Source organism: Centrocercus urophasianus, unplaced genomic scaffold (genome assembly GCF_019232065.1).
Source record: "Centrocercus urophasianus isolate 14NV4802_14NV808 unplaced genomic scaffold, USGS_Curo_1.0 seq_88, whole genome shotgun sequence".
Classification (NCBI taxonomy): Eukaryota; Metazoa; Chordata; class Aves; order Galliformes; family Phasianidae; genus Centrocercus; species Centrocercus urophasianus.
In genome coordinates this window covers 50,101-65,086 of record NW_024885510.1, presented here as the reverse complement: position 1 = coordinate 65,086, position 14,986 = coordinate 50,101, and the positions used below count along the sequence as shown (strand labels likewise).

At 60.2% G+C, this 14,986-nt stretch overlaps 3 protein-coding genes across 3 annotated transcripts; all 3 read left to right on the top strand.

Annotated features, from left to right (window-relative positions):
* Nucleotides 1–358: 358 nt before the first annotated feature.
* On the top strand, nucleotides 359–2,076 carry LOC122171235 (helicase SKI2W-like; the record flags this gene model as incomplete). The annotated part of the gene is made up of 5 exons (XM_042838652.1): nucleotides 359–569; nucleotides 907–1,017; nucleotides 1,161–1,379; nucleotides 1,457–1,597; nucleotides 1,858–2,076. Coding segments are annotated over 5 exons (883 nt in total), but the record flags the coding sequence as incomplete, so codon positions are not given.
* A 310-nt stretch (nucleotides 2,077–2,386) lies between these two features.
* On the top strand, nucleotides 2,387–13,959 carry KLHL12 (kelch like family member 12). The gene is made up of 12 exons (XM_042838653.1): nucleotides 2,387–2,422; nucleotides 2,650–2,848; nucleotides 5,524–5,677; nucleotides 6,274–6,491; nucleotides 8,017–8,166; nucleotides 9,149–9,263; nucleotides 9,380–9,486; nucleotides 10,365–10,560; nucleotides 10,951–11,109; nucleotides 11,374–11,472; nucleotides 12,187–12,373; nucleotides 12,469–13,959. The coding sequence occupies exons 2-12, from the start codon at nucleotides 2,684–2,686 to the stop codon at nucleotides 12,593–12,595; spliced, it is 1,677 nt and encodes a 558-aa protein (XP_042694587.1). The 5' UTR covers nucleotides 2,387–2,422; nucleotides 2,650–2,683; the 3' UTR covers nucleotides 12,596–13,959.
* Nucleotides 13,960–14,318: 359 nt separating this feature from the next.
* Nucleotides 14,319–14,980, top strand: RABIF (RAB interacting factor). Its single transcript, XM_042838651.1, has 2 exons — nucleotides 14,319–14,498; nucleotides 14,585–14,980. The coding sequence occupies exons 1-2, from the start codon at nucleotides 14,319–14,321 to the stop codon at nucleotides 14,825–14,827; spliced, it is 423 nt and encodes a 140-aa protein (XP_042694585.1). The 3' UTR covers nucleotides 14,828–14,980.
* The last annotated feature ends 6 nt before the right edge of the window (nucleotides 14,981–14,986 follow it).

The window sequence follows — 14,986 nt, the reverse complement described above, 5'->3', positions numbered from 1 at the left end:
GGGGGGGGCTGATGGTATTATTGGGGTCTGTGGGGGCTCCATAGGGTTAATTTGGGTCTCTGGCTATTGGGGTCCTCGGGGGGTTGGGGCTCTCCACTATTTGAAGGTTATTGGGGGGTCGTGTGGGTATTGGTTCCCTGCGAGAGGATGGATATTGGGGTCCCTGGGGAGGGGAGCGAATCCACTGTGGTAATTAGGGTTACTGGGGGGAGGGATCCTTACAGCTGTGGGGTCCCTGGGCGGTCCTCTGGGGATGCTGGGTTTGGGGGGCAGGGGGCTGTTTTGGGGCTTTTTTTGGGGGGTGTCCCTGGGGGTTCTGGGGCACTGTGGCACTTTGTTCCCCCTTCATCTCCTCCAGGAAGGACCCCCCCAGCCCCGAGCTGCTCTCAGCCCTGCAGGAGCTGCTGCGCATGGCGGGGGCGGCCGCGGGGGGGCTGCCCCTGCTGGACCCAGTGGGAGCCCTGCAGCTGCGGGACCCCCCTGCTGTGGAGGCAGCTGCCCGTGCCCGAAGCCTGGGGGCGGCCCTGGGGGGCTTTCGCTGTGTGCACGGCCCCCGCTTTCCCCAGCTGGTACGGAGTGAGGGGGACGGGTCATTTTGGAGCTCTTCTGTGGGATCATTCTGGTGTCTTTTGGGGTTGTTTGCGGCGCTTTTGGGCTGGTGTTTGGAATCCTTCGATGTCATCTTGGGGTCATTTGGGGTGTTTTGTGCTATTTGGGGACGGATTTGGGTCACTTTGGGGCCATCTCGGGGCTGTTTGGGGGATCGTTTGGGGTCATTTCTGTGCGATTTGATCAATTCTGGGGTCGTCTGGGTCTCTGGGTTCACCTGACCCTGCTTGTGTCCATTTTGGGGCTGTGTTCTCCTTTATTTGTTGCCATTTCCTCCACCTTGGCTGTGTCCCGCAGTACTCGCAGTTCGCTGCGCGGCGCCGGCTGCAGGCACAGGTGGAGCAGCTCCAGTACCAGCTGTCGGACCGCTCCCTGCTGCTGCTGCCCGAGTACCGGCAGCGCCTGGGCGTGAGTGTCCCTCGCGTCCCTCCGGGTTGACCTGGTGGCTCTTTTCGCCCATAGCGTTACGTGGGTCCACCCGTGCGCTCGGTGGGTTCGCCTGTTGCCGCCGCGGGGTCTCTGCGGGGCTGAGCCCCAATTTCTGCCCGCAGGTGCTGCAGGCTCTGGGCTACGTGGCCGACGGCGGTGCGGTGCAGCTCCCCGGACGCGTGGCGGCGCTGCTGAGCTGCCACGAGCTGCTGCTGACCGAGCTGCTGCTGGGCAACGTGCTGAGCCCGCTGCGCCCCGAGGAGGTGGCCGCGCTGCTGTCCTGCACCGTGCATCCGGGCCGGGGCGAGCCGCCCCCAAAACTGCCTCCCAACCTGCAGCGGGTATGGGCTCTGGGGGGGCTGGGGGCTCCGCGGGGCTGCTGGAGGCTGAGCGGAGCTCCGTGGGGCTGCGTCCGCAGGGCATGGAGCAGATCCGCGCCGTGGCCGAGCGCGTGGGGCGGCTGCAGGAGGAGTGGGGGCTGCCCCAGAGCGCCGAGGACTACGTGGGGCAGTTCGGCTTCGGGCTGGCCGAGGTGGTGTACGAGTGGGCGCGCGGCATGGTGAGCCTCCCCAACCCACCCTACTCCCACAGACGCCCCCGGCGTTCCCCAGAGCCCCGTGAACCCCCCCGACCCACACAGCCCCCCGTTCCCTTCTGGACTCTCCGTTCCCCAGAGGCAGCCCCCGATCCCCCCATTCCCCTTTGGGATCCCTCCATTCCCCACGGCCTCCGGACCGTCACGGTCGCTCCGTTTCGCTCTGGGGCCTCGTTCCCCCCTTCCCCCTCTCATCTCCCGTTTTCCCCCCGTTTCCCCCGCAGCCCTTCGCCGCTCTGGCCGCCCTGGCTCCGCTGCAGGAGGGCGCGGTGGTTCGCTGCATTCAGCGCCTGGAGGAGCTGTGCCGGGAGCTGCGCCGCGCCGCGCGCATGTTGGGCGACCCGGGGCTGGCGGCCACCATGGAGGCGGCGAGCGGCTGCATCAAACGGGACATCGTCTTCGCCGCGAGTCTCTACATTCAATAAAGGCCGCGGGATCCGCCGCGAGGCAGCGCTGCGCTCCGTCCTTCCCCGCGCGGCGCTCGGGCAACGGCGGGGGTGGGGACGGCGCTGACGGCCCGTGGCTGAGCGACGCCGCGGCCGACGGGGGCGGGGCGGGGAGGCTCCCGATGCTGTGAGCGCCGCGCCCGCCGATCGAACTCGGCGGCGGTGACCGCAGTGAGCCGTGCCGCCCTCCGCGCGGTTCCGGCGGCGCGTTGCCGAGCAACCGTGGGACGGGTGGTGCCGCGCCGGCGCGCCGCATCGTGACGTCATCAGAGCGCGCCCGGCGAGGAGAGGGAGGGGAGGGGGGAGGCGCGCCGTGCGGGCCGGGACCTCTCCCCGCGGCGCGGTGAGTGCGGGCGGACGTCGCCGCGTCGCGAGGGCGCCGCGCTGCGGGTCGGAGGGGCGGCGGGAGGACCGGAGGGACGCCGCGGGCATCGGGGCGGCGCGGCCCGGCCCGGAGAGGCAGAGACTGGGGGAGGGAGGGGCGGCGCGGCGGCGGCCGCCTGCGGTAGGGCGCCCCCTGGCGGCTCGGCGGCGGGCCGTGACATGTGGCCGTGCTGGCTGTGCCCGCAGGTGCCGGGCGCCATGGCCCCCCCCCAAGGACATCATGACCAACTCGCACGCCAAGTCCATCCTCAACGCCATGAACGCGCTGCGGAAGAGCAACACGCTGTGCGACGTCACTCTGCGCGTGGAGCACAAGGACTTCCCGGCCCACCGCATCGTGCTGGCCGCCTGCAGCGACTATTTCTGCGCCATGTTCACCAGCGAGGTCGGTGCGGGGCGGCGGGCGCGGCCCGGGCTGCTCCCCGTGCCGTGCGGGCGTCGGGCCGGGGTCCTCCGGAGCCGTCCGGGAGGTGGGCTGGGCCCCGGGGGTCCGTGCGGACGGCGGGCCGGGTCCTCCGGATCCCTTTGGGTGGCGGCTGTGGGTCCCCCGGATCCCTTTTGATGTCGGCATGGATCCCGGCTATGGATCCCCCTGGGCGATGGCTTCAGATCCTCCGGATCGCTCTGAACGGTGGGCCGGGATCCTTCTGGATCCCTTTGGACGGTGGCTCTGGGTCTGCTGCATCCCTTTGGGTGGTGGATGCGGATCCTTCTGGATCCTTTTGGAAATGGGCTGGGATCCCTCTGGGTCCCGCTGGGATGTGGCTCTGGATCCCCCTGAGCAGTGGCTCTGCCTGTATCTCTGCGTTCCTTCAGGACAGAGCAGAGCTGCTCCCTCCGTGCAGTGCTGAGGGCTGTCGGTGGGAGCTGCAGCAGAGCCCCTCTGTGCTGTATTGCAGCTGCACCATTTCTGCCTTTGGATGAGTTCACGGATCACAGGGTGTGCTAAGAGCTCCTCATTGGCTCCACCTGAGAAAGAAACCTCTCTGTCTTCTCTTAGAGCGAGGTCTGAGGTCTTTGGGCTTTGTGTTCCTTCCTGTTTTCCCTGGACCATGCAGAACTATTCTTCTAATTGTGAAAATTAGCAACTTCTGGTCACGTTCAGATTCATACCGGGCCCACGGAGGGATTGGAACCGAGTGGTCCTTAAGGTCCTGTCTGACCCGAGCCCATGGTCTGTGCCGTGAGCGTCCCTCAGAGCAGCACGGTCACACCAGCATTCCCTGTTCGCAGGGAGCTGAAGGGGTTTATTGCAGCACGCTGTGTGCATCTGCGGCAGCGAGGACAAAGTCAAGAAGTGGGCTTGGATAAGAAAGTGGAACGAGGTGCAGTTCTGAAATGCTGGGTTGAACCCTGGGAACGGCCACACTCCTGCACAGCAAGTCCTGTGATTTGGGGGTGGATTGGGGGATGGCAGTGCTGTGTGCCACAGCCGCCTCGGGCATCCGGGGTGAAGCATGCGGTGTCTGCAAAGTCATTTCCTATGGAATGGAGCTGCCCTGGGTGCTCTGATGGCTTTCTGACGCTGTTGTGCTGCATGGGATGCACTAGGAATGCGTTTGGAATGCAGCTCTGTAATACGGCCTGTGTGCTCTGGAGCTCAGAGTCCTGGTGGGACGTTCTGTGTCACAGTCAGCTCTGGGGTCTTTAAGGTATGGTGCTGGGATCCCGTGTTCTTCTGCCTCACATACAATACATGAAGTAATTGGAAAGGCTGCTGGTCGCAAAGACCCAGTAACTCCTGTCCTCTTATTTCTAAGCACGCAGACAGGACAGGAACAGCCTCCATCTGCATTGCGTGTTGCAGTCATGCAAACATCCGGTCCGGTCACTTCTGGGCTCTGGTGACACCGGATGGCTCAGTTCTGTTTTGGAAGCACTTTGTCTGAGCCGGGCTCTCATGCATCACAGGCACCTGCGGCTCTGTGGGCCCAGCAGGGCAGTCTGTCCTTCCGTGAGGTTCTGCGGGTGCTGATCGCGGTCCCCGCAGTGCAGGAGTGGCTCAATCTCAGCGGTGACCTCTGCTCTGCTTCTGTGTCACCAAATGCCTCTGTGGGAGTTTCTGTGTCCGCTCTGATCCCCCCTCCCATCCCCTGCGGTGGCACTTCCAAAGCGAAGCGGTGATGCTTTGATCACACATTCTCCTCGCTCAGTGTGCCTGCAACAACTTCACGCTCATTCTTGGCAAGAAAAGTGAGGAGCTTTCATGTGAGCTGTGCTTGCACTGATGCACAAAGGGATCGGCTTTGCACTGTGCTGCGTAGAGACGTCCTGCTGCCGGGCTGCTGATGAGCTCCCACGGGGTGCTGTGCCTGCAGCTGCTGCTTGGTGGGGTGTCAGCTCTGCACAGAGGGGTTCTCACACAGTGGATGCTTGCAGTCCACCGTTCCACAGGTTGGCTCGGGGCAGGGGTCCTCAGAGAAAGCAATTGTTCTGAAGTGACGCTGTAGAGCTGACGGAACAGCAAGGGGATGAAGTCAGCACTGCTTAAATGCCATCACTGCATGCACTCCGATTTTAGTTTCTAATATTGAAGTTAAAATCCCGTTTAACTCTGAATTTCATGGGCTGCAGATAGTCGTCCTTTTTGGGGACTTTAACCATGAGCTGATAGGGTGGATGGGGGGAATGGTTGGGAAGCTTTCTGTGCGGGTTGGGGCGTAGAGCAGAGGAGTGAGAGCCCCGAATGCTGCGCTTGGCCCCACGTGCGCAGCCCAGGAAGGATCCCTGGATCCCCTCCTCCAGCACAGCTCGGGGTCCCTGCATGGCACAGTGGGCAGCACACAGGAATGATGTGCAGCCTTTGGCTCGGGTGCAGTTTGTGCATTCTGCAGCACGGTTGGAACATCTTCCCCACATGTAACAGACTCTGCTTTGCTCTGCCGCTCATCTGTCCGTGTGTTCTCCAGGGGGATTTTCTCCTCCCTCTTCTTTTGGTGAGCACAAGGACAGAAAAGATGGAGTTCTGTTGGAATCTCACTTTTTTAGCACCTGCTGAGCACTGGTGTCTTTTTGACCAGATGATTGAAAAATGAACTCTGTCTCCTCTCTGATTTACAGCTCTCAGAGAAAGACAAACCCTACGTGGACATCCAGGGGCTGACGGCTTCCACCATGGAAATCCTGCTGGATTTTGTGTACACAGAAACCGTTCACGTGACGGTAGAGAACGTCCAGGAGCTGCTCCCAGCAGCGTGCCTGCTGCAGCTGAAAGGTAATGCTGAGTGCTGGGCGGGCTGCAGGTGTCTGTGGTTTGAGGTTTGCTGTTCCTCCCATGGCTGCGATGCCTCTGCGCTGTGCTCAGCCCGGGCCTTGGAGCCATTCACCTTGTGCCAGACTTCTCTGCTTTGCACGCTGCTCTCGGTGTAGCAGAGGTGACCCTTCTAGAGAAAGAGTGGGATGGATTCTTTTCTCCACGCTTTGTGCTGCTGTCACTTATTACTGCCTGCTGACAGTAAGAGCAGAGCCCCGCCGCCGCCTGGCTTTGCCAGTGATTAGCTGCTCACAGCTGGGCAAAGCCACAGCACTTCTGCTTTAGGAGTTCTGCTCACAGTTACCAGTATCGGATTCAACCTGGGGGAGGAGGGGGTTCAGCACAGCAGGCACAAACAGCCCAAGCAGTTCTCCTGCTGCTCGGCATTGCTGTGCCCCTCAGCAGAGCCGTTTGCATGCGTGTCCGTGTGGTGCTGTTCCACTGTTGTTCAGTCGGTCTGTCCTGACTGTTTCCAGCTTCCCTGTACTGAAGCCCTTTCCCAAGCAGAGGATGGCAGGATGTGTTCAGTGCTCATTCACCCCTCTGATTTTCCGTAGGTGTGAAACAAGCTTGCTGTGAGTTTCTAGAAAGCCAGCTGGATCCATCAAATTGTTTGGGCATTCGGGATTTTGCTGAGACACACAATTGTGTTGATCTAATGCAAGCTGCAGAGGTCTTCAGCCAGAAACATTTTCCAGAGGTGGTTCAGCACGAAGAGTTTATCCTCTTAAATCAAGAAGAGGTTGAAAAGCTCATCAAGTGTGATGAAATTCAGGTAAAACCTGAACGTAGTGTTACTCTGCAAAGATGCAAAGTGTTGAAAGCAGTCGGAAATCGGCCCGCAGTGCTCAGAGAGCCTCACCGTCCCTCCCGAGCTGGGAGTTCGCTTTGCAGGAAGGTTCTCCCCTTTCCTTTGGCCCCATAACCTCACATGCGGCCCTTCTGCTCGCACAGGGCGCAGTGCTGCTGCCAGGCGCTGCTCCAGGCGGTTACACAAAGGTGTTTTTGCCCCCGAGTTTTGGTGCAGACTTTGATCCCTCACAGTTGGTTTCTGGAGGTGTTACGGCACGGCTGGCAACTGTCAGATTTTTTTTTCCAAGTCTTCTATGAGCGTGTATTTTGTTGAGAACTGACATAAGGTGAACATTCCCTGAGAATAGGAAGGGGACTGATCTGTTCTGTTATTGCTGGACTCCGACAAGAGGTGGTGTTTGCTTCAGCCCTAAAGAAGTGATCGAGTCGTTATTCAGAGCTCACAGCTCCTTGGAGCAGGCCGTCATCGGAATCTCCCGAGTTCCTCAGAGCCCTGCAAAGGGCTGAGCAGAGGAGAGACGTGGATGTGTGCTCTGAAAGGCTGCAGCAGAAGCGGCCTTCGGCCAAGCCGATCTCTTGTTAGCAAACCTTAGAAAGGAGCACGCAGGGCAGCAATGGGGGCTGCACACAGGTGGTGCTCAGTGCAGGGGAGGGCTGGGGTCCTTACAGCTGTGCCTTCAGCGCTGAGGTTTGATCTGGGTGGGTTGTGGTGAGAGCTGCTGGGCAGCCAGGGATCCCAGGGCTGGGAAGGCTTTGTGTTGGAAGGGATCGGCCCCCAGCCCTTGTCACACTGCCCACTCACCACCTGCCTGGGAGCAGTGCTGGGGATGGGGCAGCCCTGCTCCTCCACACGCTGTGTTTTGCTGCCTCACCGCCTGTCATAGAAATCACAGAATCATAGAATCACACGGTTGGAAACGACCTATAAGATCATCCAGTCCAACCAGCTTCTCATCACCACTGCTACCACAAGCACTAAACCAGATCTCACAGCTCCTCATCCAGACCGCTCTCGTGGTGAAGAATTTTTTCCTTACATGTAACATAAACCTGCTCTCTTTTCATTTAAAACCATTACCTGCAGGCCCAGTTAGAAGGTCTCTGCACGTCTTTTTTGATGAGCTCTCTTTAATTATTAAAGGCTGCTGTGAGGTCTCCCTTCCCCACGTTGAAGGAGTGCAGCCCCTCAGCCCATCCCTACAGGAGAGGCTCTCCATCCTCCGAGCGTCCTTGTGGGCTCTGGGCCTCCATGTCCTCATGCTGGGGGGCCCGGGGAGCAGGGCAGAGGGGCAGAGCCCGCTCCCACACTGCCAGCTGGGCTCCTGTCAGCGCAGCCCTGGCTGTGATGCTGACGCCCAGTTTCTCACCCACAGCAGGCTTAGATCTGCTGCGCTCCCTGCTGCTGGGCTCTGTCCTGTGCTCACGGCTGTCCGTTCGGCCGCAGGCTGCTGCTCTCCTGTCTGAGCAACGTGTGCCTCTTCCTGCAGGTGGACTCAGAAGAACCTGTATTTGAGGCTGTTATAAACTGGGTGAAGCACTCGAAGAAGGACCGGGAGGCGTCGCTGCCGGAGCTGCTGCAGTACGTGCGCATGCCGCTCCTCACCCCGCGCTACATCACGGATGTCATTGACACTGAGGTACGGGCAGAAGCAAACCAAAGTGTGGATGATGAGGTGAGGCCGTTAAGCTTTTGCAATGGAAGTTAAATTCCAAACAAGCAGTGCTGATCTGGCACAAGGTTTGGCAGCAGGGCACAGTGAGTTCAGTCTTGGTGCGTTGCAGCAGCACATGGCACCTGTATACCAATGAACATGAAGATGTTATAACTACGAAATAAATAAGAGAGTTTGGCAAAGCAAATAATGATAACAAAAAGAGAATAGATAGAAAGCTTACCCCTGTCCTGGGCTCCCTCACAAAACTCCAGCAGAGCAGATCTCCAGCAGAGATCCTTCCCCACTGGCAGCCAGCTCTGAAATGGGTCTAGGAGAGGTGCAGCCAGGCTCCCCCCTTCCAGCAGCACAGCTGCATTGCCTTCACCTGCGCTCCTCTGCCTGACTCAGCGCTCGCTTCAGGTGACAAGCAGGGGTTCAGGCCGTGACTCACAGCTCCCATACAGCACCGAACCCCCACAGGGAACTGAGGCGGAGCTGCAGGTGGGGTTGGTCCAGGGCCAGCTGGGGAACGAGGAGGACATGAGGCAGTGCTGGGGCTGCTGGGCCACAGCTGCTTCTGGAGGAGACTTCCCTGCTTCTCAAGTCTGCTCGCAGCGGGGTGTTCTGTGCACAGCTAATGGCAGAGCAGTGCAGTTTGTGCTTTGCTGCATGCTGTCTCTGGCAGGCAGGCTCATGCTGAGCTGAGGCTGTGGGGCAGATCCACCCAGGCCCACCTCAGCCCTTGCTCCCTCAAATGGATTTGAGCTGACTTACGTGTAGCAGAATTCGATTTTCCTCACTTTTCCAGTGTATGGTATTTTATCCTGCAATCTGCAGCGCCACAAGAGATGAGCTGTATCTTCTTAGCTGCCATCCATCCCTGCGTGTCTTTGCACAGCCCCAGGCAGCTCCTGGGAGATCTTAGCACAGACCACAGCTATCAGTGACTGCTGTTTTTCTGCAGCCGTTCATCCGATGCAGCCTGCAGTGCAGAGACCTCGTCGATGAAGCAAAGAAATTCCATCTCCGTCCCGAGCTCCGGAGCCAGATGCAGGGACCCAGGACCAGAGCCCGTCTGGGTGAGCGGTGTGGGGTGCCGGGAGCGGCAGCAGCTGTGTGGCCACGCAGGGCCTCGGTGCTGTGACAAAACGGCTGCACAGGGGCTGACGTGGCTTTGGCCTTCCTTTTGCTGCAGGGGCAAACGAAGTCCTGCTTGTGATCGGCGGCTTTGGCAGCCAGCAGTCACCCATCGACGTCGTGGAGAAGTACGACCCGAAGACCCAGGAGTGGAGTTTCTTGCCCGTAAGGCATCTTTTCTGACCATCGTTGTGTGGAACAGGCGGGCTGACATCAAACGTGGGCCGCGTGCCGTCGGCCACATAACCTGCTGTGGGCTGTCCTCAGCTCCTTTGGGTCGTGGGGGAGTATGCAGAAAATGCTGGAATTGCTTTGCGTGTAAAGATTTACTGAGAAAGCTTTGTGGAAGAGGTTGCTGCCATGTCTGCTGGGCTGAGCCTGCAGAGAACGCATCTCTGCTGTGGGAGCGAGAGCTGAAGAGACGCGTTTTGTCACTGAGGGGTGATGAGCTGCAAAGTCTGGAGGTGATGTGTGGGATGTCAGTAGGAGCACTGGGGTCAGCGCTGCTTCGTGTGGGCCGTGTGATCCCTGCTCACACTGGGTCTGAGCGCGATGGGATTTATTAAGAGCTTCTGCACTGCGGTCTTAAAAGCAGCTGTATCAGTATGGAGTAGTGCAGAGCCTCTTTGTTATCACTAGTTTTGTCTCCCAAAATTCAGTTCTTTTTTGGGGAGGCCAAAAGCTTCTGCTGCATCTATCAGATCTGTGTAGCCTCCACGTTTCCCCATTGACAGGGAGCGGTGGGAGGCGGGCACACCTCCAGGATGTGCGGGGATTCGGCAGTGACAGGAGATAAGCTGACATTTAAGGCAGAATACTTCAGTGCAGGGAGACCTGGGCACAGGAGCAGAAGCTGCAGAAAGCAGACGCAGTGCTGCTGCACTTCAGCCAGAGCCGGATCCCTAAAATCCACGGCGTCGCGTGCCTCTGCCTCGGTGTGCTGCTTTGCAAAAAGGCAGCAAAGATGGGACAGGAGCACGGCGGTTGTTCTGCATGCACAGAGGTCATTTCTCTCCACCCTTTGCTTTTCTGCACCGTTTCAGAGCATCACCCGTAAGAGGCGCTACGTGGCGACCGTGTCCCTGCACGACCGGATCTACGTCATCGGGGGCTACGATGGCCGCTCGCGCCTCAGCTCCGTGGAGTGCCTGGATTACACGTCGGATGAGGATGGGATCTGGTACTCCGTGGCTCCCATGAATGTGCGGCGCGGGCTGGCGGGAGCCACAACCCTGGGAGGTGCGTCCTGGGCAGCACGGGGCGGAAATCTGGGGTCCTGCAGGTCTGGCAGCTCTTTGCTGGGATACAGCGATGGATGCCGTGCCGCGTCTCCGTTCTTCGTGCCGCTGTGCTCGGAGCGACGGGAGCTCAAGGAGGGGGAGCTCTCATGGCGGATAAACAGCTGGAAGGGCCGGCTGGGTTCTGGGTTTGGTTGGCCGGCTCTGCAGGCGGGCTGATGCCGTGAGGGTGAGCAGTCTGCATTTCTCTCAGCTTCAAACATGCCAAGCTCTGCTGTGGTTGCTGCATTTCGCAGTCCATGCTGTAGATTTGCTCCGTCTGAGGGCTTCGTGCTCCACGTGCACGTTTGGTGCTCGATCTGCTGAGCCCAGCCCTGCTCTGTCGTTGCAGATATGATTTATGTTTCTGGTGGGTTCGATGGGAGCCGGCGCCACACCAGCATGGAACGCTATGACCCCAACATCGACCAGTGGAGCATGCTGGGAGACATGCAGACAGCACGGGAAGGAGCGGGGCTTGTTGTGGCCAATGGAGTTATCTACTGCCTCGGTAGGTGCCTGCAGGCAGCAGATCCTGAGCCAGCGCCGGTCCTGGAAGCCGTGCTGCGCTGCGGTGGGGTGGCAGCCGCACACTGCGAGGCAGCACTGCATGGTGCAGTGGTTGTGCTGGCTGGGAGTGCTGCACAGATCCTCTTTGCTCTGCACCGGTGTGTTGTGAGTTGTGCTGAGGCTGAACCAGGCACATTACTGCTCTCTGCGCAGAAAACTTGTCCAGAAATCAGGCCCAACGGTTTGCTCCTCTCTTGTGTTTCAGGTGGCTACGATGGGCTGAACATCCTGAATTCTGTGGAGAGGTACGATCCCCACACGGGACACTGGACTAACGTCACACCGATGGCCACGAAGCGCTCAGGTAGGAGCTCACGTGCTGGCTTAGATCCCCGGGAGGAGGAGCCATAAAGGAGTGTGAGTGTGGCTTTATAGGCTGCAGGGAGAGGGTAAGTCTGCTGTGACTGCCCTAATTAGGAACTGGCAAGGACCAGCAACAGCTATTGTGTGTGAAGTAATGGGACAGTGTGCGAAGGCAGCGCTCGTTAGCTGCAGGGGTGCTGGGGGAAGCACTGGGCCTCATCCCCTGGGCAGCCAGGACAGCAGAGAGCAGCATTGCTAAGACAGCATTACACGGCCAGCTGGAGCTTGCAGCTTCTCTTTCCTGCTTGGCGTCCTATCTGAACTTCAAGCCTGGCATCAGGATCTAGGAGAAAAGTATAGTCCGAGTCCTCCTTCTGCAGAAAGTTATGTCTCAGAACTTGTTTCTTGCAGCTCCTTTTTACCCATGCTCTGCTGCCGTGCCCTCTGCTACTTGCGGTGCATGGGGCTGCCCTGCACCCTGTGGCAGCACAGTTCTGCTGTCACCACACCCCCAGTTTGGGCCAACAGCATTACTGCTCTTAGTGAGGCAGCTGAGCTCAGCAGATCTTACAGGCAGCTGAGCACCTGGTGCTGCTCCTGCTGCTCTGGCTGCAGCTGGTGGCTCCCCGACTGAAAATTGAGCAGAAGTTGGCAGAGTTACGGGTTGCAGCGCTGGGCACAGCACTGCCAGCACCCCTCTGTCCTCTCTCCGCAGGCGCTGGAGTGGCTCTGCTGAACGACCACATTTATGTTGTTGGTGGGTTCGATGGGACGGCGCATCTCTCCTCTGTGGAAGCCTACAACATCCGCACCGATTCCTGGACCACTGTAACCAGCATGACCACCCCCCGCTGCTACGTGGGGGCCACCGTGCTGCGGGGAAGGCTGTATGCAATAGCAGGGTAAGAGGCGGCCGTGGGCCGGAGGGAAGGTGCTCTGTGTGTCGGGAGGAGGTGTGAGTGACTCGAAGTGACACAGTAACTTTCTGTCCTTGCAGCTACGATGGCAATTCACTGCTGAGCAGCATTGAGTGCTACGATCCCATCATCGACAGCTGGGAAGTGGTGACTTCCCTGGGGATGCAGCGCTGTGACGCCGGGGTCTGCGTCCTTCGGGAGAAGTGATCTGGAGAGAGCTTACAAAGCACTTCCCCAGTACTGCCTGCTGCAAGAAGAGTCCCCAGTGATTTGCAGTGACTGTTTTTGAGAGTTGCGGATGCTGTGGAAGTAGGCACCAGAACGGCAGCTTTCTGTGCTGCTTTGACGAGAGCATGTGCATAATCGTGTGATCTCAGCAGTCATTTGAAATGGGGGCTCTGTGTGAAGCTGGAGAAGGTGGTGAAGTGGGTCGAGAGAAGCTGCATTTTCTGCTGTTCCTGTGGCTCATTTTCCCAGCAGAGCAGAGCAGCCCCCAGCTGGCATCAGCCGGCCTGGTGAGCACATGTGAGGACATGCACACAGCTGGGTGGTTTCTGCGGCCGCTGCAGGACCGGCTGGGTGCTCCGGTTGCTCTCAGTCCCGTGGATGCGTGCGGGTGGAATCCAGCTGCTCTTCGTTCCCGCTTCCAATCATCCTGTACATACTGAATGTTCTCAACTCGTTCCTCAAGCACACGTCAGTGCAGAGCCAAACTGGACAAGCACGTGTGTGTGAGGGGTCCTGCGCTGCAGGTTCTGCACGCAAGGAGTCGCGGACTGAAGCTGTCAACTACTGAGACCCAAAAGCCTGAGGCTGCAGGGGCAGAGGGCAGGGAAACCCACTGCCTGGCATAAAGGCAAAGGCAGCGCTGTGGCATTTGTGCTGTAATGGCAGGGTTCATCGCATCGTACTTCCCTTGAAAAGCTTGACAGTCCCAGCTGCAAAGAGCTGCAGTTTCTGGCCACAGGAGCCCTGCTGCCAAAGGCAGTGCCTTTGCTCCCACCCCTGCGGGGAGGCTGACGTGCAGCCCGAGGCCGGGGCACGGCGATGCGGTTGCTCAGTCCCTGCTGATGAACTGGTTCTTCCCTGGACCGCTGTCTGCCCGCTGCGCCCCCGTCAGGCTGTAACTCAATTCATGGTGTTGGTTTTCCTGTTATTTAGGATTTCCCTACTACCGGCCCTGTTTTGGAGTCACATCCAGGGTTCTGTTTTGCCCCCACGTTCTCAGCTTTGCCCTCCCTGCCCCCCAGCTGTCCCCGCAGGCTGAGCCCCAGCACGGCGTCCCATTGCCGGTTCCGGGAGCGCTCCCAGCACGGCTCCCAGCACCGCCCCGCGTTCCTGCTGCCCGCAGGCTCTCCTCTGCCTGAGCTCGTAGCGCTGCTCCTCGAGCTTACTGCTGGTTCCGGCTTGGGCACAGGGTGGGAGCAGGGACGTGGTAGCATGACTTAAGTATGCACTTTCAGCCAACGCTCTGACCTTCTGCGTTTGTTTCTATTACACAAGTGTTCCGTGGTTTTGTTTCCTATGTTTATTTTTTATTGAAAACATAAAGAATAAAATATTTCCTGAGCCAGAAGGAATTCACCTCTGTTCCGTGCCCTGCGGACGTTCATCGACTCCCTGCGTCGCGGACGCCCGCTCAGCCCACGCGGCCGCCTCCAGCGCTGCCTTCATCCCGCAGCTCACGGGCCGAGCGGTGCAGAGCAAACGCTCCGTCCTCGGGAAGCGCAGTGCACGAACCCAGCGGGGCTCGGCGGCTCCTCCAGCTTTTCCCACCCCCTCCATGGCCGGGCTGCAGGCGCGGCGCGGCGACGGGCCGAGCGCGAGGCCCCGCCCCCAGCCACGAGCGCCCGCCTCAGCGCTGCGCACGCGCCGTCGTCACCGCTCAGCTCCGCCCTCCGGGCGGCGGCCCGGCTGCGCCTGCGCGGCCATGGCGGCGGCCTGTGCGGAGATGGAGCCGGCGGCGGCGCCTCCTTCTTCTCCTCCCGCAGCCGCGCCGGGATCGGCCGGGCTGGTGTGCGCGCAGGGCCGGAACCTGAAGGCGGTGCTGTGCCAGCGCTGCGGATCCCGGGTGCTGCTGCCCGGAGCCGCCACCTTCACCTGCCGCGAGGTACCGGGGAGCGGCCGGGGGAGGCGGGAGGGGCGGGGAGGAGGGCGCCCCCTGGCGGCGGGGCGGTGACGCGGTGCTCTCCGCAGCTGCTGCTGCCCGCCATGAGGAAGAAGGCGGCGGCGACGGCGGACGACAGCGACGGGGACGTGGTGCGGGAGCACTGGCTGGTGCGCGACATGTTCTCCTTCGAGAACGTGGGCTTCACCCGCGACGTGGGCAACGTCAAGTTCCTGGTGTGCGCCGACTGCGAGGCCGGGCCCATCGGCTGGCACTGCGTGGACGACAAGGACAGCTTCTACGTGGCGCTGGAGCGCGTGGCCCACGAGTGACAGCGGCGCGGGGCTGGGACGGCTGGCAGCGCAAGATGCAACCCTGCTGGGCGGCACAAGGACCGGTGTGATGCCCCGGAGTGGCACCGTGCCCCTTGGCCACCGCCGGACTGCAGGACACACGGCACAGCAGGACACACGGCACAGCAGGACACACGG